Genomic DNA, 26,116 nt, shown 5'->3' on the forward strand with positions numbered 1-26,116 from the left:
TCATTGTTCTCTCCAGTCTGGCTGTCGATGAAACGTAAAGTGTGAATGTTATTTGAATAAAGAGATTAGACGTAATGTTTTAACTCAAATTTAGTCCAATGAGAACTGATGGCACCAGCAGCTCAGTTGATGAATTTTCTTGCGGGCAGTGGTTATTTGTGCAGTAACACTAGGGGGAGCACTTCCTGCTCAAGCACAAGTTGAAGTTCCTCGGATGCTGCCTGAACTGCTGTGCTTTTCCAGCACCACTCTAATCTGGACTCTGGTTTCCAGCATCTGCAGTCTTTGTTTTTACCAAGTTGAAGTGTCAGGGCTGGATTTTCATGGGATGGGGCAGGCTTAATTACGCCCCAGTCCCAACTTTTAGGATTCCTGATCAACCACCTACCACAGCCAACCCTAGTAATTTTCACCAGCAAGGGATAAGGGTGTGAATGGTGACCCTGTCCAATCTGACCTCTTCCATTTCCGAAGAAGGCAGCACGGATGATAACATCCCTGCTGTGCAGACGAAGGCTATTTGGCCCATTGGTTCTACACTGACCCTTTGAAAAGCATCCCACCCAAACCTACTGCCTTACCCTATCCAAGTGACTCTGCATTTCCCATGGTTAATCCACCTAGCCTACACATCCCTGGATACAGTGGGGCAACTTAACATGACCAATCCACCCATCGTCCGCAATCCACCTAACCGTTGGACTGTGGGAGGAAACCAGAGCCTCCGCACAGACACAGGGAGAGCGTGAAAACTCCACACAGATTGTCACCCGTGGGTGAAATCAAACCAGTGTCCCTGGCATTGTGAGGCAGCAGTGTTCACCAACGTGCCATCCCATTGTCACATATTATATACCTCCGACATGGGCTTTGAGTGAAAACATTGGTGCTGAGCCAGGATGTGAAACTACTTGCTTTCCTATTCTATGGTTGAATTGTCCATTATTTTATTCTATAAGAGATGGTCATCCTAAGGAGCGGATGTGCAGAGGGATTGGGAGGGATTGGTTATTCCAGCCCCCTCTTTGCATTCCTGCTCCCTCTTCCTTTTCCAGAATGGTTGCAGAGAGGTTCCTTCTTTCATCCAAGCGGAAACTGGTCCCTTTTATTGAGAAAATGCCCCGACAGTGGGACACGATCGGGGAACCAGTCTGTCACAGCTTCACCCAGTGTAACCAATACCCTCCTGCTGTGATCCTCTGGCAGAATTTTGCCCTTACTCCTTGGGCTCAAACTGTGCAAGCATGACCTTATGTAAAAGGTCACAGAGAGTTGGAAGTTATGTATCCTCGAACACTGACTTGCATTCTGTTCTATCTGGACAGACTGTGGCCTGCTCTCCCACCGCTGGCAAGGAGCTACTGGAGGAAGTGGACTTCACCCTGAGGAAGTTGCAGCCTCTTACCAAACCTTCTCCTCCCCGTGTCGACATGCTTAATATCAATTCAATTGAAATCACTTGGAGTCGCCTTATACTGGACAGTGGGCTGGAGGTGACATACAGGTAAGCACATAGTTCTCGATCCATGACAGCAATCACCCTAAACTAGTTCAGACATGGTGCAGAATGGAGCCCCTGTATGATGGAAGGAGCAATGCTCAGTGTGAATTTTATATTTGTACATCATAATTACTCCTGCAAACATCTTACTCCTGTCTGCTGAGGTTCCAACTTAACAGTAATGAACTTAGTTTTTATTCCTCTTTTGGAATAAAAGTTACAATCTGGGTATAGCTGAGATATTTGAGATTGGGACACTCCTTGCATTTCAACTTGAGTTTTTCTACATTTGTGTGTGTGAGCTATGTACAACCTGAGAACTCATTGACAGCAGCGATTCTGTGTTCAGTAGAAAAATACTTTCATTTTGCCAGGACCTAACAAATAAACCTTCCAAATTGTTCTCACTTTCATTCTTTGCAAAGATCTTGAAATCAGTGACCAGTCCAGTTGAGTATGACTCCACCTTTATTGTTCAGCCACCTTCAGGTGGGACATGAAAGAACTGCATTTCAAAAGCACCTTTCACAATTTTTCCTTAGTCTCTTTTGTGGTGAGTTTCACCAGTGAGCTGGCATTTATTGTCTGTCCCTAGTTGCCCCTCAAAAAGTGGTGATGAGCTGCCTTGAACCACTACAGTTCATCAGCTGTAGGTCGCCCCACAATGTCCCTTAGGGAGGGAATTTCAGGATTTTGACCCAGTAACAGTGAAGGAACAGTGATATATTTCCAAGTCACAGAGAGTGGCTTGGAGGGGAATTTGCAGGTTCTGGTGTTCCTGTGTATCTGCTGCCCTTCTCATTTGAGATAGAAGTGTTTATGGTTTGGAAGGTGCAGTCTAAAGGTCTTTGGCAAATTTCTGCAGTGCATTGTGTAGGTAGTGCATGCTGCTGTGACTGAGTGTTGGTGGTAGAGGGAGTGGATGTTTGCGGATGTGTTGCCAATCAAACGGACTGCTTTATCCTGGATGGTGTCAACCTTCTTGACTGTTGGAGCTGCAACAATCCAGGGGAGAATTCCATCACCCTCCTGACTTCTGCCAGGCTTTGGGGAGTTAGGAGTTAAGTTACTCACTGTAGTATTCCTAGCCTCTGACCTGCTGTGTTTATGTGGTGAGTCCAGTTGAGGTTTTGGTCAATGTTAACCCCCAGGATGTTGATATTGGGGGATTCAGTGATGGTTAGATGATCTCTTATTGGCGAGGGTCATTGCCTGGCATTTGTATAGCACAAATGTTATTTACCAGTTATCAGTCCAAGCCTAGATATTGTCCAGACTTTGTTGCATTTGAACATGAATTGCTTCAGTATCTGAGAAGTTATGAATGGTGCTGAAAATTGGGCAATCATTGGTAAGCATCCCCATTTAGATTAGATTAGATTACTTACAGTGTGGAAACAGGCCCTTCGGTCCAACAAGTCCACACCGACCCGCCAAAGCGCAACCCACCCAGACCCATTTCCCTACATTTACCCCTTCACCTAACACTACCGGCAATTTAGCATAGCCAATTCACCGAACCTGCACATTTTTGGATTTATGGGAGGAAACCGGAGCACCCGGAGGAATCCCACGCAGACACGGGGAGAATGTGCAAACACCACACAGACAGTTGCCCGAGGCGGGAATTGAACCCGGGTTTCTGACCTTAAGGAGGGAAGGTTGTGGTTGAAGTAGCTGAAAATGTTTGGGCCTGGGGCACTGCATGAGGAATTCCTCAAGAGATGTCCAGGAGCTGAGATGACTGACCTCCAACAGCCAAAACCAGTGGCTTAGTGGTGAGCACTGCTGCCTCACAGCTCCAGGGACTTGGTTTGATTCCAGTCTCTGGCATCTGTCTTTGTGGAGTTTGCACATCTCCCTTGTCTGTGTGGGTTTCCTCCGGGTGCTTCAGTTTCCTCCCACAGTTCAAGGATGCGCAGGTTAGGCAGATTGGCCATGCTAAATTGCCTATAGTGTTCAGGGATGTGTTGGTTAGGTGCATTATTCAGGGGTAAATGTCGAGTAATAGGGAATGAGTTTGAGTGAGAAACTCTTCAGAGGGTCATTTGTGGACTTGTTAGGCTGAAGGTCCTGTTTCCACTGTAGGAATTCTATGATTTCCATGTGCCAGGTATCACTTCAGTCAGTGGGGAATTTGCCCCCCCCCCCCCCCCGCCCCCAACTCCCCCCAATACCTGTTGATTCCAGTTTTGCTATGGTGCCTTGATGCAACACTCAGTTGAATGCACCTTGATATCAAGAGCTGTCACTCTCACCTCACCTCTGGAATTCAGCTCTTTTGTCCATGTTTGACCCAAGTCTAATGAGATCAGGAGCGGAGTGACCCTGGCAGAACCCAAACTGGGCGTCGCTGAGCAGGTGCTGCTTGATAGCACTGTTGATGTCACTTCCATTATTTTACTGATCATCGACAGGTAATTGGCCGGGTTGGATTAGTCTTGCTGTTTGTGTACAGGACATACCTGGACAATTTTCCACGTTGTCAGGCAGATGCCAGCGTTATAACCGCACTCGGGCAGATTGGCTCAGGTAGGGACAAGTTCTGCAGTACAACTATTCCGTACTGTTCTGGATATAGGTTTGCTTGCTGAGCTGGAAGGTTTGCTTTCAGATGTTTTATCACTGTACCAGGTAATATCTTCCGTGAGCCTCTGGATGAAGCTCACTGAAGATGTTACCTAGTAGGGTGAAGAAATGTCTGAAAATGAACCTTTCAGCTCAGCAAGCAAACCTACATCCAGAACCTCAACCTGAGCTACAAATCTTCTCAAAACTCACTTGATCTGAATGAAGGATTTATTTATTTATTTATCATCACTTGCATTTTGCAGTGAATAATAGAGTAAAAAGCTTCAACAGTCACCACAATCTAGCACCATTTTGAACAGTTTAAGAATGAAAAGGATAAAAAGAAGTAACTGGCAGATTATAGCCAATCGAGGGTAGTAGTGGGAAGTTGTGCATGGCGTCCGAGGAAATAGGGAAAGAAAAATATTCATTTTGCACGTCAGTATTCACACTGGAAAAAGACAATGTTGTCGAAGAGAATAGTGGGGTACAGGCTACTAGACTAGATGGGATTGAGGTTCACAAGGAGGAGGTGTTAGCAATTCTGGAAAGTGTGAAAATAGATAAGTCCCCTGGGCTTGGGGGATTTGTCGGAGGATTCTCTGGGAAGCCAGGGAGGAGATTGTAGAGCCTTTGGCTTTGATCTTTAAGTCATCGTTGTTGACAGGAATAGTGCCAGAAGACTGGAGGATAGCAAATGTTGTTCGCTTGTTCAAGAAGGAGAGTAGAGACAACCCTGGTATTTATAGACCAGTGAGCCTTACTTCGGTTGTGGGTAAAGTGTTGGAAAAGGTTATCAGAGATAAGATTTATAATCATCTAGAGAGGAATAAGTTGATTAGGAATAGTTAACATGGTTTTGTGAAGGGTAGGTCATGCCTCACAAATCTTATTGAAATGGTGACCAAACAGGTGGATGAGGGTAAAGCAGTTGACGTGGTGTAAATGGATTTCAGTAAGGTGCTTGGTAAGATTTCCCATGGTAGGCTGTTGTACAAAATACGGAGGTATGGGATTGAGGGTGATTTTGTGGTTTGGATCAGAAATTGGCTTGCTGAACAAAGACAGAGGATGGTAGTTGATGGGAAATGTTCATCTTGGAGTTCAGTTACTTGTGCTCTACTGCAAGGATATGTTTTGGGTCCACTGCTGTTTGTCATTTTTATAAATGACCTTGATGTGGGCATAGAAGGATGGGTTAGCAAATTTGCGGATGACACTAAGGTCGGTGGAGTTGTGGACAGTGCTGAAGGATATTGCAGGTTACAGAGGGACATAGACAAGCTGCAGAGCTGGGCTGAGAGGTGGCAAATGGAGTTTAATGTGGAAAAGAATGAGGCGATTCACTTTGGAAGGAGCAACAGGAATGTGGAATACTGGGCCAATAGTAAGATTCTTGGTTGTGTAGATGAGCAGAGAAATCTGTGTTCATGTACATAGATCCCTGAAAGTTGCCACCTCGGTTGATAGGATTGTTAAGAAGGCATATGATGTGTTAGCTTTTATTGGTAGAGGGATTGAGTTTCAGAACCATGAGGTCATATTGCAGCTGTACAAAACTCTGGTGTGGCTGCACTTGGAGTATTGCGGAGAGTTCTAGTCAATGCATTATGTGGAAAGGGTTCAGATGAGATTTATAGAATGTTGCCTGGTATAGAGGGAAGGTCTTATGAGGAAAGGCTGAGGGACTTGAGGCTGTTTTCCGTTAGAGAGAAGAAGGTTGAGAGGTGACTTAATTGAGACATATAAGCTAATCAGAGGGTTAGATAGGGTGGACAGTGAGAGCCTTTTTCCTCGGATGGTGTTGGCTGGCATGAGGGGACATAGCTTTAAATTGGGGAGTGCTAAATATAGGTGAGATGTCAGAGGTACTTTCTTTACTCAGAGTGGTAGGGGCAAGGAACGCACTGCCTGCAACAGTGGTAGACTCACCAACTTTAAAGACATTTAAATGGTTATTGGATAGACATATGGATGAAAATGGAATAGTGTAGGTTAGATGGGCTTTAGATTGGTTCCACAGGTCAGCACAGAATCAAAGGCCGAAGGGCCTGTCCTGCACTGCAATGTTCTATGCTCTGTGAAAGAGAGTTCTGTGTCCTGAGCCAACTCACCAATGACACCTTGGGCATTACCCCTCCTCCACCGCCTTACTGCCGCCAATACTGGATTCACCAATGTCTGAGTCGCCACTCTTCAAGCACTATCTCGTAGTTTCTGGCCACAGCCTCACTGCCACAGCGGCTGATGCCATATCCCATGCTGAACCCACACTCGTCCCTCAACCAGGAATCCCTGGCTCCAATGCCAGACCACGATGCCACCACCCTCTCACCAAGAGTCCTGCTCTGCAACCCCCCACCCCGCCCTCCCCGGACCTCCCCCCTCCCCCCTCCCCCCAAAGGTGTCACTTTACTAGCTCCACCATCTTGAAAAGTCTGCTGCCAGTCGTCTCCTCCGATTGCTAAAGGAGTTTTGCCGCCAGCCTGGAAAGCTGGGAGGTCATCCCTGCTGTCACCACCACCACCGCCTCCAGTCACCATGAGGAGCTGGCTCTGCTGCTGCCTCCGACCACCAGGAGGAGCTGCCATTCCATGTAGAGTTCTCTCAAACTGCCATGACCATTTCGCTGACTGATCCACTGCAAAAGGTTGCAAAGAAAAGGAAAATGAACGAAAAAATTAGAGCAGAAATAAAAAGGGAAGGAAAGAAGAAAGAAAACATGCGGGAGCAGATGAGCCCTGGGCAAGATCCTGCACACAGCCCTGCTACTCTGCCACCATCTTGAATCTCATGAAATCTCATAGAAGTAAGATCTCCCGAGTGAATCGAATTGGCTGAAGGCTGGTGTCTCTGATGCTAGGGACCTTTGGAGGAGGCCGAGATGGATCATTCATTTGGCACTTCTGGCTGAAGATTGCTGCGAAAGATTCAGCCTTCTCTTTTGTGCTGTTGTGCTGGACCTTCCATCATTGAGGATGGGGATATTTGTAGAACCTCCTCCTCCAGTGAGTTGTTTAATTTTTCATCACCATTCATGATTGGATGTAGAAAAACCACAGAGCTTGGATTCAAACTGTTGGTTTGTGGGATAATTTAGCTTTGTTTATCATTTGCTGCTTGTGTTGTTTGACATGAGTAGTCCTTTTTGGTAACTTCATCAGGTTGGCACCTCATTTGTAGATGTGCCTGGTGCTGCTCCTGGCATGCCCGTCCTGTACTCCATTGAACCATGGTTGATCTGCTGTCTCATAGTAATGGTAGAATGGTAGAATGACGAATATGCTGAGTCAGGAGGTTACAGATTGTGCTGGATTGCCTCACGTATGCGCTGTCTTGAGTTGCTTGATCTGTTCACCATCTATCCCATTTAGCACAGTGAAAGTGCCACACAACACAATGGATGGTATTCTCAATGTAAAGGTGGGATTTGTCTCCACAAGGACTGTGTGGTGGTCTCTCTCACCAATACTGTTATGGATCAAAATTCCAAAACCTTCCAAAATGCTTCACAACCAATGGGAGACTTTTGACTGCAGGCACTACTTCAATGCAGGGACGTGGAATAAAATGTTGTGAGGTGATTCACTGATCTGAATAGTAGTAGTGGGAAATTTGGCAAGATTTACATTTTAAAGCAGTAGAGCCATAGAGATGTACAGCACGGAAACAGACCCTTTGGTCCAATGTGTCCATGCCTACCAGATATCCTAACCTAATCTAGTCCCATTTGCCAGCATTTGGCCCATATCCCTCTAAACTCTTCCTATTCATATACCCATCCAGATGCCTTTTAAATGTTGTAATTGTACCAGCCTCCACCACTTCCTCGGCAGCTCATCCCATACACACACCACCCTCTGCATAAAAAAGTTGCCCTTAGGACTGTTTTTAAATCTTTCCCCCTCTCACTGTAAACCTATGCCCTCTAGTTCTAGACTCCTCCATTCCAGAGAAAAGGCCTTATCTATTTATCCTATCCATGCCCCTCATGATTTTTAAAAACCTCTCTGAGGTCACCCCTCAGCCTCCGACGCTCCAGTGAAAACAGCCCCAGCCTGTTCAGCCTTTCCCTGTAGCTCAAACCCTCCAACCCTGGCAACATCCTTGTAAATCTTTTCTCAACCCTTTCAAGTTTCACAATCTCCTTCTGATAGGGAGGAGACCAGAATTGCACGCAATATTCCAAATGTGGCCGAACCACTACTTATAACCATTCTAAACCTAAGCAGAAGACGAGCATGGCAGGTTGACAAGGTTTGGCAGGCAGTTACTGAGCACATTATCAAGGAAGCTGAAAGCCCTTTTATCCTGATGTACTGGTTGGCAGGTTTTTAGTAACAATAAATGTCATCATGGAGATTGGCAGCCTTATTTCAGAAACCCTTTTCCCAGGCTTAAATTCATTTAACGTTGAAGAGTCAGCCTTTACATGATGCTTAATAGCTGTGGTATCTATGGTGAGTAATTTCAGTGCACCATACTTTCCTGCTTGTGTGTAGTTCATTCTAGTTTTTAAAGTACCTTTTATTATTTCACAGAGATTCTTCATTGCTAGCATCTTGCCTCCTGGGAATATTGAATAGCTGGCATTAACTTAAGTGTGGTCCAACTGCATATAGCTGGGAGTCATCTTATTTTAATGAGTTTTTGACTAGGCCTTCTCTCCACTCCCTAGCTACCGACCCCATCCCACCCTCTGACAACAGTCTGTGTGTTTCCGCCAGTCTGTTTGGAACCTTAGTTTGACCCTGAGAAGTTCTTCTGATGTTGCTGTTGTTGGGCCAACACTGTTCACAACCTATTGCCTTTCAAAAGGGGGTTGACATACTGAACTGAAATGCTGGCATGTTGTGACTCTTATTGATTTATTTATTGCCTCTCTTACCTTGTCCATCACATGTACCACAAGATTGTTGTGGTTCTGTTCGCTGAGCTGGGAATTTGTGTTGCAGACATTCTGTCCCCTGTCTAGGTGACCTCCTCAGTGCTTGGGATCCTCCTGTGAAGCGCTTCACAGGAAGTCCCAAGCACTGAGGATGTCACCTAGACAGGGGACGAAACGTCTGCAACACAAATTCCCAGCTCGGCGAATAGAACCACAACAACGAGCACCCGAGCTACAAATCTTCTCACAGACTTTGACTACCACAAGATTATTTTGGCCACAGCTATTATCACTGTTCTGCATATACTAACGAGGGCAGCACAGTAGTTAGCACTGCTGCCTCACAACGCCAGAGACTGGGGTTCAATTCCCACCTCAGGCAACTGTCTGTGTGGAGTTTGCACATTCTCCCCGTGTCTGCGTGGGTTTCCTCCCACAGTCCAAAAATATGCAGGTTAGGTGAATTGGCCATGCTAAATTGCCCGTAGTGTTAGGTGAAGGTGTAAATGGAGGGGAATGGGACTGGGTGGGTTGCTCTTCGGAGGGTCAGTGTGGACTTGTTGGGCCGAAGGGCCTATTTCCACACTGTAAGCAATCTAATCTAAACTGGCAGCGCTGAACCTTATCCTCTGAATCACGATGTTGCAGTTTAAGGCAAGTGGGCTTCTGCCATTGGATCTTAATGTAAGGATTTCTTACCTTGAGATTTGCTTAGAGGCAGAGATCCTTTTCAAGGTTTGTTTACATGTCCTTAACTATGGATAGGATTACTAACCATGAGATCAGAGCCATTTGTCCTCCCTACGATTCTCCTCAATCTGTTCTCTCTGCCAACGCAATTACATAACTACTGTAAATAAGTAGCAATTATTCAAGCATGGTTAGAGTCAACCCTTTATTCTATGTCCTCCCCCCCCCCCCCCACCCCCTTCCCCAGGTCTTCATCTCTGCATACAATCTATACACCCTCTTACATTGACCTCATGTAGCACCATCATCAAATTCACCTACTTTTACTGAAAGAACTGCGGATGCTGTAAATCAGAAACAAAAACAGAAATTGTTGGAAAAGCTCAGCAGGTCTGGCAGCATCGGTGGAGAGAAATCAAAGTTAATGTTTCGGGTCCATTGACCTTTCTTTAGAACTAATGGAGCTCAGTTCTGAAGAGGGGTCACTCGCCCCGAAACATTAACGCTGATTTCGCTCCACTGACGCTGACAGACTTCCAGCAATTTCTGTATTTGTTTAAAATGGGAAGACATTCATGCAGATCATAAGTGAGGTGGCCATCTGAATAATCTGTTAATGTGCTATAAAATTAAAAGTAGTTAAAAGTGTTTCAAAATGTTCACTTGTTCAGTTAGCAATGCTCCCAATTACTATAGGTTGAATGTACACAGTTACAGAAAATCCCTTAGAGAATCAGTTCTGATGAAGGGTCACTGGACCTGAAACGTTAACTCTGATTTTCTCCACAGATGCTACCAGACCTGCTGAGCTTTTCCAGCAATTTCTGTTTTTGTCACCTATTTTCACATTTAGCACATTGTTTTGTCTCAGCTCAGCTGCTGTTGAAACCCTAATTTTGGCCTTTGTAACATGTGGGTTTAACTATGTCAACACACTCCTTGCTAGTTTCTCATATTCTACCCTCCATAGACTTGAGATCGTGCAAACCTGTGCTGGTCATGTCTTAACCATTTACCCATCAGCCTTATGGTCATTGTTCGACAGTGGCTCCCAGTCAATCCATGCAATGATTTGAAAATTTGCACTTATGATTTCAATTCCCTCGATGGTCTTGCCTATTGCTCTGGTCTATTCCATTCTCTGAATCCTGTGCAATATTTGTACTCCTGCTATTCTGGCATCTGGGGAATGGTTTAGCTCGGCTGGATGGTTTGCGAAGCAATGTGATGTTAACAGTGTGGGTTCAATTCTTGCGTCGGCTGAGGTGACCATGAAAGACTCTCCTTCTCTCTCACCTGAGATGTGGCAGCCCCCAGATTAAATCATCACCATCTCTCTAATGAGAGAACAGCCCTATGGTATGGTGAGACTATGGCAACTTGACTTGATTCTAGCATCTTGAGCATCTCCAAATTTAATTGTTTTGTCATATATGATCATGCCTTCAGTTGCCTAGCCCCTGAACTCTGCAATATACTTGCTATAGCTCTCAACCTTGCTTTCATTCTTTCAGACACTCATTAAAACCTAGATTTTTGACCATGCTTTTCGATACGTGACCTAATTACTACTTATGTGGCTCTTTGAATTGTGTTGGTTCTGTGAAACAACATGGGATGTTTAACTGTGTCAAAAATATTGTTATCATAGTATATGTCAGAGCAAGTATGAAGCTGTGTAGATCTATACAAAAAATGGAATGTCATTGAAATCTACCCAAAGGTGTTATGTTATGATCACCTCCTTGTCATTTGCCTCACAAAATTGCATACTGTTTAATAACTTCAGAGTCATGGAGTCATAGAGTCCTACAGCGTGGAGACAGGCCCTTTGGCCCAAACTGGTCCGTGCCGACCAAAATGTCCGACCACACGAAACCCATTTCCCTGCACTTGGCCCATTTCCTCCTAATCCTTTCCTATCCATGTATTTGTCCAAATGCCTTTTAAATATTGTTAATGTACCTGCCTCAACCACTTTCGTTGGCAGCTCATTCTATATTCGTACCACCCTCTGTGTATAAACATTGCCCCTCAGGTTCCCTTTTGTTCTTTCCCCTCTGATGCCCTCTCATTCTCGATACCCCAACCCTGGGAACGAGACTGAGTGCATTCACCCTGTCCAGGCCTCTCATGATCTTATACACCTCTATAAGGTACCCCCTCAGTCTACAACACATGAAAGAAAAAAGTCCTAGCTTGTCCAACCTCTCCCTATAAATCAGACCATTGAATCCAGGCAACATCCTTGTAAACTCTTTCCAGTTTAATAACATCCTTTCTATAACAAAGTGACCAAAACTGAACACAGTACTCCAAGTGAGGCCTCACCCTATATAACTGCAACATAACTTCCCAACTTCTGTACTCAATGCCCTGACTAGTGAAGGCTAGCGTGCCAAAAGCCACCTTCACTGCCCTGTCTACCTGTGACTCCACTTTTAAACAACAGTGAATCTGAACTCCAAGATCGCTCTGTGAAATAATGATGAATATTCACAGCTCTCTTCTCAGTTTTAGGGATATTTGTTAAATATTTGTGTGTCGGGGGAGCATGCCTGGGTGTCTATGACAATGACAATGTGAATGTGGATTGAGCGGAAAAACTGCCTGGAAATTTGCTTTTATCCTGAACTGAAATTGGGAAGGAGTGCAGTTAAGCTGCTTGTTTGTTTAAAATGAAAAACAATGGCAATTTACAAAGGTATTTTACCTTGAAACTGAAAGCCTGATAATTAGCATCTAGACTTGTAAAATTTTCAATTAGAATTCAAGTGTAAATGAAGCGAAAATAAAGGTAGGCAGTATTTAGCGGGAGAAACTCCCAGCTGTTTCTCAATGTGTAGTAGAGAAGGTGTCATCACTCGATTCAGTTTCTCAAAGTTGAAATTGTTGACTATACCTGCAGAGGGCTTCAAGCTGCAAGTGTTCATGTTGTGGCCCATCCATATGCTTTACACCTTGTTTGCAATCCAGTGTGAAAAGTTAGGGAGATAGAACTGTAGACTGCACTTACGTCGGATGTGTGATGCTGTTCTGAGTTCTGTTTTATTGTCCCTTCTGGCGGGAAATCCTTGGCAATAAAAGGCCATTTTGGTGGGTGAGGTAAAGGTGGCACTCGGGAAGACAAAAAGTTCGGGAACTTGGAGCACTGACAATCACAAAATTATTTACTCCAGACATGCAGAGGCCAAGCCTAAGATCCCAGGAGCTCACTACTTGGACTAAGATCAAACTATCACTGGTGGATCTTGAGTCCTTCCTAGTTGCATGGAGGCATCAGAGAAAGTATAAAACCTTCCAAAGATACTCAGCATCATTGTCGAAATGTATAGCCACTGTTGCTAATGGGATATAAGATGTGTGGTGCATGTATTCTGATAAAGTCTTAGAAGTGGATATCAAATTAAAGTTGGTCTAAAGCAGTGTGTCCTTTTGTTCTTTTTCAGCTTGTTTGATGGTGATAAACTACTCTACAAAGGTCCTGACTGCAGTTATGTTCTAGCAGAGGTCAAACTGTGCAAAGAGTATGCTTTCAGACTCCATGTCTCCACCGAGGGAGATCATGGTCTCTACAGTGATGTTACCACAGTGAACGTTGAAGAGTCAGTGCCAAGCTGCCCATTTGATTTCCGGGTGATAGGCTGCTCTCCAACCCAGCTGAAGCTGGCGTGGAACCCACCAGCTAAGCCCAATGGTATCATAAAATGTTACATGGTGTACAAAGGTGATGCTGTGATCGAAACAACATCGGAACGCAGCTGCATAGTCAGTGGCCTCACGCCGTCTAAATCCTACGTCTTCCACGTGTGTGCCTGCACGAGCAAAGGGAAAGGGGCCAAGTCCTGTCTCTCAGCGAGCACAGCTGATCCTGGTGACCATGCTCCCAGCAAGCTGACACTCAATGTCCTGGGGAGGAATGAGATGTTCATCACCTGGGATATGCCTGAGGTGTCCCTCGGGCGCCTCTTCAACTTTGAGCTGTGTATGAACGGAAGAGTGGTGTACCTGGGTCCAGACCGTTCCTTCACTGCAAGGCGTCTAACTGCAAACACTGAGTATACCTGTACTATCAGTGCCATCACCAGCGAAGGGAAATGTGAGAGCAAGCCCGTCATGAAGAAGACTGCCAAGGACGAGTATGAAAATACAACCAGGTATGCTGCCATTTGCTACACCAATCCACATTGAAACGGGTTAGCTCAATAGGCAATTGTATTGTATTGGTCTTTCCTGCATTAGTTTTGTTTAAAGAGAGGAAAATCTTTGAAGGAGAACATCTTGCTTGTATATCGGCCCCATCAGCAAATTGACATACATTTGTAACACCACCTGTTTTCCACACCACCTCACCACCTCAGCTCCATCATCCATGGTATTTCTTCTCCCTGACTGTTCCCGTGCTCTCCTGGTCAGGCTCCCAGTTTTGCCTTCAGTAAACTTATCCAGGATTCTGCTGACCATACCTTAAATCACACCAAGTTCCTCTTTCAATCTTCCAACTCTTCCAACCTGTGGGTGGCATGGTGGCGCGGTGGTTAGCACTGCTGCCTCACTGTGCCAGAGACCTGGGTTCAATTCCCGCCTCAGGCAACTGTCTGTGTGGAGTTTGCACATTGTCTGCGTGGGTTTCCTCCGGGTGCTCCGGTTTCTTCCCATAGTCCAAAGATGTGCAGGTTAGGTGAATTGGCCATGCTAAATTGCCCACAGTGTTAGGTGTAGGGGAATAGGTCTGGGTGGGTTGCTCTTTGGAGGGTCGGTATGGACTTGTTGGCCCGAAGGGCCTGTTTCCACACTGTAATCTAATCTCTCTGCTCCTTAATCTTCATTTCCTGTCAGTCAGGTAATGCTTCTGTTTTAAAGTTCACATTCTTGGTTTAAAATTTTTCCACGGATTTACTTTTCCTGCATCTCTATATCTTCTTTCCAACCTCCTACCTGCTGAAAGATCTGCTCAATTGCATGTTGTCAATATTTATACCATTGGTAATAGGTCCTGGAGCCAAATAGGGCCTATTCTTTGGAACGTGTTTCTTAAATTTTTCTGGCCTACTATCTCCTTATGTAACTTGGTGCCAAATATTGTTTGAGAATGCTCTTGTGGATTGTCTTGGGGCATTTAATTAAATGTATTCCGCAAGGTTATATCTCATGGAATCCAGGAAGAGCTAGCCATTTGGATACAAAATTGGCTTAAAGGAAGTAGACAGAGGGTGGTGGTGGAGACTGGCTTTTGGACTGGAGGCCTGTGACCAGTGGTGTACCACAAGGATCCGTGCTGGATCTACTGCTTTTTGTCAGTTATATAAATGATTTAAATGTGAATATAGGAGTATAGTTAGTAAAGCTGGAGGTGTAGTGGACAGTGAAGAATGTTACCTCAATGTATAACGGGACCTTGATCAGATGGGCTGAGGTGTGGCAGATGGAGTTTAATTTAGATAAACCTAAGGTGCTGCATTTTTAAAAGGCAAATCAGGGCAGGACTTATACACTAAATGGGAAGGTCCTGGGGAGTGTTGCTGAACAAGGAGACCTTGGAGTGCAGGTTCATAGCTCCGTGAAAGTGGAGTCATAGGTAGATAGGATAGTGAAGAAGGCATTTGGTATGCTTTCCCTTATTGGCCACTGCATTAATTATAGGAATTGGGAGGTTATGTTGCAGCTGTACAGGACATTGGTTAGGCCACTTTTGGAATCCTACATTCAGTTCTGGTCCCCTGCTATAAGAAGGATGTTGTGAACCTTGAAATAATTCAGAAAAGATTTATAAGGATGTTGCCAGGGTTGGAGGGTTTGAGTTATAGGGAGAGGTTGTATAGGCTGGGGTCTATTTTCCCTGAAGCATCAGAGGCTGAAGGGTGACGTTTTGGAGGTTTATAAAATCATGAGAGGCATGGGTAGGGTAAATAGACAAAATCTTTTCCCTGAGGTGGGGAAGTCCATAACATTGACAGCGTAGGTATAAAGTGAGATGGGAAAGATATCAAAGAGACCTAAGGGGCAACATTTTCATGCAGAGGGTGGTGCATGTATGGAATGAGATGCCAGAGATGGTGGTGGAGGCTGATACAATTATAGCATTTAAGAGGCACCCACAAGGGTATATGAATAGGAAGGGTTTAGAGGGATATGGATCAAATGCTGGCAAATGGGTCAAGATTAATTTCAGATATCTGGTCAGCATGGACGAGTTGGATCGAAGGGTCTATTTCCCTGCTGTACATCTCTATGACTTTATATTGGAGAAGCTCCATAAATGCATAATGTTGTTGTGGGGTTCCCACATGAGGAACACAGCAGTTTGTGATTAATACCATGGGGAGGTTTGCTGAGCTTTTTGCTAAGTTGACATTTGGGAGATGTGAAGCAGGGATTGTGGGAAAGTCTCAACGTGAACATGGAGATAGAGAGAAAAACAACTGTGGCATTCCAATTGACAGGCGATATGCATCATTGTCAAATTAATTGCTTAGTTGGCTTAAGGAAAAGTAAATTAGAGCTTAATCAAGCAGTAGTTTCACATTTGACAACTTTCCATCAACAAGCGTTGGGAGTATTTGATCCCTTTCCAGCAGGTTGTAATTTAAATCCCCAGTCATTATTTGCTCTTTGCTGCACCAAAACATGGAAATCATTTTGTTGTATACTTCTGGTAGCATCTCCATCTGTTAAATGTTGACCAGCTTCTCAACCTCCAATGGGATGTTTTTATTTTAAGCATTTGAATTTAATCTAGTCATGCAAAGTCTTTTTTTTTTCTGGATATCAACCAGTTGTTAGGTTTTTTTATATGAATGTTGCCAAACTTGCAGACACGGTGGGCGGCACGGTGGCACAGTGGTTAGCACTGCTGCCTCACAGCGCCGGAGACCCGGGTTCATTTCCCGCCTCAGGCGACTGACTGTGTGGAGTTTGCACGTTCTCCCCGTGTCTGCGTGGGTTTCCTCCGGGTGCTCCGGTTTCCTCCCACACTCCAAAAAATGTGCCGGTCAGGTGAATTGGCTAAGCTAAATTGCCCGTAATGTTAGGTAGGGGTAGATGTAGATGTAGGGGTATGGGTGGGTTACGCTTCGGCGGGGCGGTGTGGACTTGTTGGGCCGAAGGGCCTGTTTCCACACTGTAAGTAATCTAATCTAATCTAATGTAAGATTCTGCACAAAAATAGAGCTGGCCTTTATTTCAAAATGAATAGAGTCATTTTGGGTGGCTCAGTGGATAGCGCCAGGAATCCAGGTTCAAGTCCACCCTGGGCAAATGTGTGGAGCTTGCACATTTTTCCCATGTCTGCATGGCTTTCCTCCAGGTGCTCTGGTTCCTACCCACAGTCCAAAGATGTGTGGATTAGGTGGAAAGGCCATGGTAAATTACCTCTCTCCATCCCCGGTGACCAATTCGACATGGACAACTATTTCGAACCCACTGACTCCTGCAGCTACCTGGACTATACCTCCTTCCATTTCCCCCCTGTAAAACACTATCCCTTACTCCCAATTCCTTTACAATCACCGTATCCGCTCCCAGGAGAAGCAATTCCACTCTAGGACATCCCGGATGGCCTCCTATTTCAAGGACTGCAATTTCCCCTCTCACATGATCAATGGTGCCCTCCAGCACATCTCCTCCACTTCCCACACCTCCACCCTTGAACCCCACTACTCCAACTGCAAAAATGATAGCACACCTCCTCCCCCCATCCTCACCTTTACCCCACTAATTTCCAGATGCAGTGCATTATCCTCTGTCATTTCCGCCACCTATGATCAGAGCCTACCACCAGAGACATGTTTCCCTTCCCTCCCCTACCTGCATTCTGCAGAGGCAATTCCCTCCGTGACTCCCTTGCTAGGTCCACGCCCCTCCCACCAACCCACCCTTCACACCTGGCACCCTCCCTCGCTGCTGCAAGAGGTGTAAATCCTGTTTCTAGATTAGAGTAGTGCTGGAAAAGCACAGCAGTTCAGGCAGCAGGAGCAGGAAAATTGACGTTTCGGGCAAAAGCCCCTCATCCTGTGGTGGCTCACTGGTTAGCACTGCTGCCTCACAGTGCCAGGGACCCGGGTTCAATTCCAGCCTTGGGTGACTGTCTGTGTGGGGTTTGCACGTTCTCCCCATGCCTGCTTGGGTTTTCTCCGGTTTCCTCCCACAGTCCAAAGGTGAATTGGCCATGGTAAATTGCTGCTAGTGTTAGGTGCATTAGTCAGAGGGAAATGGGTCTGGGTGGGTTACTCTTCAGAGGGTCAGTGTGGACTGGTTGGGCTGAAGGACCTTTTTCCACACAGTAGGGAATCTAATCTAATCAAGATGATGCCTAAATGAATAAATCAAAATAAAATTAGGGAAGGTGCACAATGGACACAAGTAACAGTTCCAATGCAATTGTTCCTCAGATCTACTTCTGTTGTCTACATTGGTGGGATGGTTTGAAATTTGGCATCCTTGCATCTGTCCTGATGAGTGCAAACTGCAGTCTGGAAAAGAGAGACGCATTGCTGAATCTTTTCATTTTGCACTCATCAGGACAGATGCAAGGATGCCAAATTTCAAACCATCCCACCAATGTAGACAACAGGAGAAGTAGGTCTGAGGAACGATTGCATTGGAACTGTTACTTGTGTCCATTGTGCAATTCTGACCTTCCCTAATCTTATTTTGATTTATTCATTTAGGCATCATTTTCTGACATTTTTCATGTGAAATGTCACAGTACAGGGAATTGGCTTCAAGACCCACTTTGAAACAAAGGGAATTGAAATGTCATTAGTTTTGTTGAGGGGCTGGGGGAGCTAATGGTTTTCATCTGAGAGCAGAGAAGAGATTTGATCAAGTTAAGGGAAAAACAGTTTCCAGTGATAGGCGACTCATAGCCAGCAGACACAAGTTTAAGATAATTGACAACAAAAGGGTGAGAGAAGAGAGGCAATTTTTAAACACTGATTTCTTGTGCACTGGAAAGCACCTGATGAAAGGAAGGAGTTTGAATTCTTGAAAAGGGAATTGGAAGCATGCTTGACAAAGAAAGATTTGTAGGGCTATGGGAAACGAGTAGGGGAGTGGGACTAATTGATTAACTCATCTGAAGAGTCAATGCAGGTACAATGTGTTGAATGTTCTCCTTCAGTACTGTAAAGTTCCTGGGGACACAACTGGACTATGTGGTTTAGAGTTATAGAGTCAGACAGCACGGAAATGTTTAATTTGAATATTACTGACACTTTGAATGTAAGAGGTGGGTACTGAGGCTAAGTATTCAGTTTAATTACTCTGTTATTGCTCTGGGTACAGGTGTCTCTATTCTCCTGCTCGGATGACCCAGCCAATTGCTTCATCTTCAATCAGAGATGTTTCGGAACTAGCTGACCGGCTCAGGAGGACTAGAACTCAACCAGGAGTTCATAAGGAACAGACCCCAGGCAAAACACCAAAAACTCACCAAACCTTGAGCAAAGGGAATCGGAAAGGCATCCATAAGCAGCGTGATAGCGACGTAATGTCCAAAGCTGTTACACAACAAAAATACCGATGTTGATTCTAACATTTTCAGAAATAATTTTGTGTTACTGAACTGCTTTCTCAATCCACGGGCATTTATTTCGTGTAGTTGTATGAGCAAATATTGATATAAAGTGCAGCAGAATATGGTGCAGAAAGGGTCCTTTTTGACTTGGTGTCCTCGATTTTTGTACAAATGCTGCTGAACAGAGGCCTTGGCTCTGTATGTAACGGTGGGCTCAGTTGTCTTCAGTAGACAATGTAGAGCACAAATGTAGAATAGTAGCTACTTAATATGATGATGGTTGCCATAAGCAGTTTTGCAGTCAATATAAAGGGGATTGATGCTGCTCTTACATACATTTCCCTGTCTTAAAGGAAAGTTACAACATCTTGAGGTTAGTGTTCCAGCTTTTCAACAAGGTTTTCCCTCTATCAAGTCACTTCAACACACATCTCTCAATGAGGTATCAACATTGTCAGATTGTCTGGCACTGTGGGAAATGAAAGGAAAGATTCTCTCCATTCTCAGGAATTGAGAATCTTTCTCCATGAGCCAACCTTTCTAACGTTGGTTATGGCTAATCTTGACTTCAAAGTGGAAGGAGAAGTTGGGAATATTATATGTGGCTGGGGTTAACCACTACATGGGGCAAAAACCAAACATTAGATTTAATTTAATGTTAGATTTAACATGTTAGCGTGGCACAGTGGCTCAGTGGTTTGCACTGCTGCCTCAGGGACCCAGATTTGATTCCCACTTGGGTGACTGTCTGTGTGGAGCTTGCACATTCTCCCCGTGTCTGCGTGGGTTTCCTCCGGGTGCTCTAGTTTCCTCCCACAATCCAAAGATGTGCAGGTTAGGTGAATTGGCCATGCTCAATTGTCCATAGTGTTAGGTGCATTAAAGTCAGGGTAAATATAGGGTAGGGGAATGGGTCTGGATGGGTTGCTCTTCGGTGTGGACTTGTTGGGCCAAATGGCCTGTTTCCATACTGTAGGGAATCTAATCTAATCTAATAAACATGTCCCCTCAAAGAGTGTGTTGAAGGAGACACTTACCAGGTACACTGACAGTTCAGTAATATTAGGAAATTTGTGCAAGTGCCTATCCCTTGTGAAATTAACTTGACCCAGATCAGATAAAATATTCAGTCCATGCAGTTATTTTACCTTGGATTGAGAGAGGAGACACAGGCCCTCTCTCAATTAACTGATAGATAGGTACGGAGCATGTTTTCAGAAGCTCTCTTTCCAGCCAATGCAATTGCAACCAATGAATGCATTCCTCTGAAGAGGATGTGCTTACTGATTGTAAGAGCAATAAAGAAAGTGGTAACATAGAGGTTTGATGGAGTAATCAATGTGATCTTAAAGGAAGGATTTGGCTATGCACTCGGAGAACTGCAAGCAAGGGGGTGCAGGCTGGAAGCTATCATTGATAATCAGTGCAAATGCATCTTATTTAACATCATTCTTCCTGTAATTTTCTGAAGCCTGTAATTTTTATTTATATCTTATAAAATGACTTAATTAAAAAAAACTTTTAAATGTGTTGCGATGTTCTTTGCAGTAGCAGTTCAGATGGCCACTGTTTACTGTAGACACTTTGAAATGGAGTTGGCCTGGAGTCCTTGAAGGTTGCTGTCCCAATTAGTTGCCCCGTTGGATGGTAAGTCACAGGTTCACACTTTCACCAAAGTGGAATACCTATTGGTTGGATTGTTGGGGTGCGGCATGGCCGGGAAAGAAGCTACATTCCTAAGGAAAGGGAAGCAAGGAAGCACAGATCAAACTGAGGAATTGCAGACATGTTGGTGAGTGTCTTGGGAATGGCTTTGGCAGAGTGTTGGCAATATACTGCCTGCTTCCACTTGACATCATGATCAGTTTGGGATATGGTAGAATAAAGAGAAAAATACATTTCTAAAAATAGAGACATGTTGCTGAAGCTTTTCAGTTTTATCAGGAAAAGTGCATGAATGAACAATATCAAATAAATCAGCATTAAGAGTTAGGAGACAAAGTAAGCCACTTGACCCCTTGAGTTTGGTCCTCCATTTGATAAGGTCAGAGCTGAAGTCATTGTAACATCAACTCCACAATCCAACCTATCCCTAATAATCTTTCACCCTCTTGCTTATAAAGAATCTAATCACCTTAGTAATATTCAAAGACTACTTCCACCGCCCATTAAAGACGAGTTCCAAAAACACACAGCCTTTTGTGAGGGAAAAAAAGAAATCTCCTTATCATTCCCAAATCAACACGAAATGTTCTCTCCACATCAACATCATGTCAAGCCTCCTGTGGATCTTGTATGTTTCTGAAATGATCGCTATATGGGAGGGAACGGCGCTGTTGGTTAGCAAGTCAATTATGAAAAGCACTAACATTATGCTATTTCCTTCTGAATCATTTTTAAATCTTTTAATTTTCAAGCTTCATGCACCATTGGTATGGGATAAAAAGACAATAGTTAGCAAACAGTGTGCAAGAGAACTGTTACATCAGAACAGCTTTTAAACTGTTGTGGTTGTATCGCCATGAGTTACCTTTAATTCAGTACTTATAAAGAAATCTTATAGGCAATCAAATACTGAAACAAGGATTTAAACTTTATTGCATGTAACAAGCAAAATAAGACCCTTCAAGTAAGCCTCACAACTCAACTTGGTTAGAGACAAAAAAAAACTGCAGATGCTGGAATCTGAGGCAGACAAGGAGGAGACTGGAAGAAAACAGCAAGTCAGGCAGCATCAGGAAGTGGAGAAGTCAACATTTCATGTGTAATCCTCCTTCACCCAAAACGTTGACTTCTCCACTTCCTGATGCTGCCTGGCTTGCTGTGTTCTTCCTGACTCCTGCTTGCCTACTTCACAATTCAACTTGGCTATTACCTGATTTAATGGTGGAATTTAGCTACGATGCAAACCAATTGTGCCTGTCTCTGGGAGTGTCCAGGGTTCAATCCTTATGCAGTGTTGTTCAGTGTTCTGTTAATGAAAGGTGTTGGATTCGTATAATTATGTTGAATTTTTGTCTTTCGGGATGTCCATGATTTAGTACTAATGATCCTTTAGAAATTTTAATCCAAATTATTCTTCTGAAACCATCAAGTCTGAAGATTTCCTTCTTATCAGAAGTAGCTTCCTTGTTCCTTATTACATTTGGCATTGACTTGTGTGTTTGAAGGCACAACTTTCCTGAAGTTCAGTCCTTAAATTGTTCAGCAAGATGATCAGTTCTCCTTGTGGCATAACACAGTCAGTTATCCAGCAGATGTCAAAGCAGTTTTGTTCATGTAGCTTTGAATCTTTCTTCTCCTGGACATGGCTAACTGCTTCCAATTCCTGTATATGTTTGTCCTTGTCCCTTAACAGTTTATTCCAGACAGAATTATTGCTGCTGTGTTCTGTGTATAACGGTTTATCTTTTTTGATTCTTTCAATCCACGAACAAATATGAAAGTTCTGAAGCCTATAGTATCACAAAACCAAAAGCTAAACGGCCAAGTTTCTCTTTTCTTTACCAGGACATTTGATCAGTTGAATCCAGTTGTAATTGTTTGAGCTGGCTGTGGTATAGGAAAGAAGAGTTGGTTACACTTTGCTGTGGTTTCCTAGAATAAGGCAGAAATTCTCCTCTTGATTGCAATCAAGCTGGAAGTGTGTGTTACTGTATTGAATGATGATAATCCATAGAATCTGTACAGTGTGGAAACAGATCATTCAGCCCATCAAGTCCATGCCAACTGTCCAAAGAGCATTCTACCCAGACTCACCCCCTAACGATTCCCCATAACTCTGTATTTCCCATGGCCAATCCGCCTAACCTACACATCTTTGGACTGTGGGAGGGAACCGGAGCACCAAAGAGGAAACCCAGGCAAACATGAGGAGACTGTGCAAACTCCACACAGACAGTCGCCCGAGGTTGGAATCGAACCCACGTCCCTGGCGCTATGAGGCAGCAGTGCGGCGCGGTGGCTCAGTGGTTAGCACTGCTGCCTCACAGCACCAGTGTTCCAGGTTCGATTCCACCCTCGGGCAACTGTGTGGAGTTTGCATGTTCTCCCCGTGTCTGCATGGGTTTCCTCCTACAGTCCAAAGATGCGCAACTCAGGTAAATTTACCATGCTAAATTGCCCATAGCGTTAGGTGCATTAGTCAGAGGGGAATGGGTCTGGGTGGGTTACTGTTTGGTGGGTTGGTGTGGACTAGTTTTCCAGCACCACACTAATCTAGAATCTGGTTTCCAGCATCTGCAGTCCTTGTTTTTACCTGGGCCGAAGGACCTGTTTCCACACTGTAGGGAATCTAATCTATAATCTAAAACATGCTGCCTATGGCGGTCTTGCTTGAAGTGGCACCTATAGTGAACAGTCTGCTTGCTCTCATAGACTTTATTCCTGTCCTAAAGATAGAGTCATAATATCCAGTTAATGTGCTGCTGAAGAGACAAGCATTAACTGTGGAACTGAACCCCAGTGAGGACTCTGTCTTCAGGAGAGAAGGGAAATCTGCAGTGGGAATGATAAAGAGTTTTGAAAATGGTAGGCAATTCTCTTTTATAGGCTTGTTACACTGCAAGCCCAGGGGCAAAACAAAATGAACAAGAAAATCATATTTGAAGGCCTACAATAGCACCAGATGGGATAATAGATATGAAGGCTGTAAATAGACCAGCATAGAAAAGATAATCAGGGCAGCAGCAGCAGAAATTCTGTGGCTGGCTGATGACTTTGAAGGAATCTGCTAACATTGCATTACTGCATTTTGTCGACACGATAATGGGATCCATGAGACACATATTTCACAGTAACTGACCAGTTATCCATTTGCAGTTGTGGATAAAAGAATGTTTAAACACATTGGAGCTGGAGATAAGTAAGAACGATGTACAAATATTTTTCTGATTTAGGCAGGACTGTCTTCTGATATATCACAGCGAGGTTCATCCAAACTTCATAATAGAAATGAATGCCAACAGAACCAGGGGACAAGGTAGTGCTGGTACCAGGAGCAATAGAGAAATTGGTAAGGGGGCTGTCAGGTCACTGGGTGTTACTCTGAGAGGGCAGCCGATTTGGCCACATGTTCTTCCTTAGTACAACACAGCTCAGTAGAGGATAGAGAATCTCAATGGCAAGGTGTGTTGGTCATCACAAAGCCACCATTAGTCAGGGCAAAAAGGGAGGGTCTAAACCCTAAGCAGGGAACCCCATGATGAATACATCACAGAAAGAAAAAGCATTCCCTAAGAATTAAGGCAACCACCATTTCCTGTAAGTTAAGGTTGTCTCAGAGATGTAGATTTAGAGGCAATGTTAAGATGGTGCTCAATATGTCTGGAAATGGCAACTTTAAATAAATGGCAGGGGAGTTCTCTGTGTCCAGGGATTTTTTCTCTTTTTCTTTTGGTAAGCAGTCAGAAAACTGCTGGAGTTCTAGAGAAACAGCTACAGTGAAAAGAGGTTCCATGCTCCACCAGAGGTCTTGCCTGAACTTTCTCTCTGACATATATCCTGCTTGTAAGAACCTGTGTTTGAATTTACCTTTTACCAAGGGGTCTGTTTATGGGATGTTGCAAGGATTGGAACTGCTTTGTTAAATTGCAATGTCATGTTGATCGGGTTGTCAAATAAGTTATTCTAAATTCTATTTTCTTTTGTTGTTGTTTCACCCATAATGTTTAAATAGATTCTGTTTTGTTTTAAAGCTGAGTGTTTGACCAGCTGCATTACTCCTGGAATATCCACTTCACATCTGCGTTTACAAAGAAATAAAAAGCTAGGGTCTGGGCTACCTTCGTAAAATGTTTTGAGGGGGTTCTGGCCTGGACCATAACAAACCTCACAGTGAGAGATCACAGAAAAGGGACAGGGAGCTGAGGTTGTAATATCTCTGTCAATGGAAAGGGTAACCCTGGTCTAGTCAGAGAAACGCAGCATCTTACGAAGGCCAGATTAAGATTTATTGTTATGTAGCACCTTTCACAGCATCAGTTTATTAAACAGTGCTTTATAGTCAAGGCAGCAACTTTTTTGGAGTGGAATTGTTGTTTATAATATAAGAAACACAGCACTCACTTTACACACAGCAAGGTATCATGAACACCTGTTTGTGGAATACATAGTCCCCAGGATATTGGGGATATCTCCACTGCTCCTCTTCGAAGTATTGCTACAGGATCTTTAACGTCCATCAGATGGGACTGTGGTTTAACATTTTATCAGTATGACAGCCCCTCTGACAGTACAGTATTCCCTCTGTACTGCACTGGAAAATCGGTCTGGATTTGATGCTCAAGACTCTGGAGTGGCGTGGGGCAGCACGGTGGCTCAGTGGTTAGCACCGCTGCCTCACTGAGCCAGGGACCCGGGTTGACTTCCAGCCTTAGGTGACTGTCTGTATGGAGTTTGCATGTTCTCCGCGTGTCTGCGTGGGTTTCTGCTGGGTGCTCTGGTTTCCTCCCACAGTCCAATGATGTGCAGTTTAGATGGTTTGGCTGTGGGAATTGTGCAGTTATGCGGATAGGATGGGAGATAGGTCTGGGTGAGATGCTCTTCAGAGGATCAGTGCAGACTGGATGGGCTGAATAGTCTCTCTGCACTATAGAGATTCTATGATTCCAACCCATAGAGGCACATGGATCAGAGGCACATTTGCATCCAACTGAGTCATGGCTCACACCTAAGAAACCTCAGTGAAAGGACAGACACTCATTTGGTCAAGTGACTAAGCAGTATCCCACGTTCAAAATATCATATAACGTAACTTTGAGCCAACACCAGGAGGAATGGAGCAAACACACAATGCCTTGACTCTTTAATATCCCCCCCATCTTGAAAAGGCAAGGCATGGGTTTTCCTTGAGATCCTTCCTCCCAACAGCATGGGTCTATTTAGGAAGTCATGAAGGTTTCAGTGCTCAGTGTTGCAATCATCATGCTGATCATTCCCTCTCTCCCTA

The 26,116-nt window shown here is 44.3% G+C and overlaps 1 protein-coding gene across 1 annotated transcript in view; it reads left to right on the top strand.

Moving 5' to 3' along the window:
* LOC140469686 (uncharacterized) overlaps positions 1 to 20,665 on the top strand; it is a 93,966-nt gene extending 73,301 nt beyond the window's left edge. Inside the window, exons 7-9 of the mRNA XM_072566434.1 lie at positions 1,326 to 1,504; positions 13,100 to 13,807; positions 18,936 to 20,665. Of these exons, the coding sequence (XP_072422535.1) occupies positions 1,326 to 1,504; positions 13,100 to 13,807; positions 18,936 to 19,179 (1,131 nt within the window). The 3' untranslated portion in view covers positions 19,180 to 20,665. The remainder of the gene's footprint in view (positions 1 to 1,325; positions 1,505 to 13,099; positions 13,808 to 18,935) is intronic.
* The last annotated feature ends 5,451 nt before the right edge of the window (positions 20,666 to 26,116 follow it).

The sequence above is a fragment of the Chiloscyllium punctatum genome, chromosome 49 (genome assembly GCF_047496795.1).
Source record: "Chiloscyllium punctatum isolate Juve2018m chromosome 49, sChiPun1.3, whole genome shotgun sequence".
In the NCBI taxonomy this organism is placed as follows: Eukaryota; Metazoa; Chordata; class Chondrichthyes; order Orectolobiformes; family Hemiscylliidae; genus Chiloscyllium; species Chiloscyllium punctatum.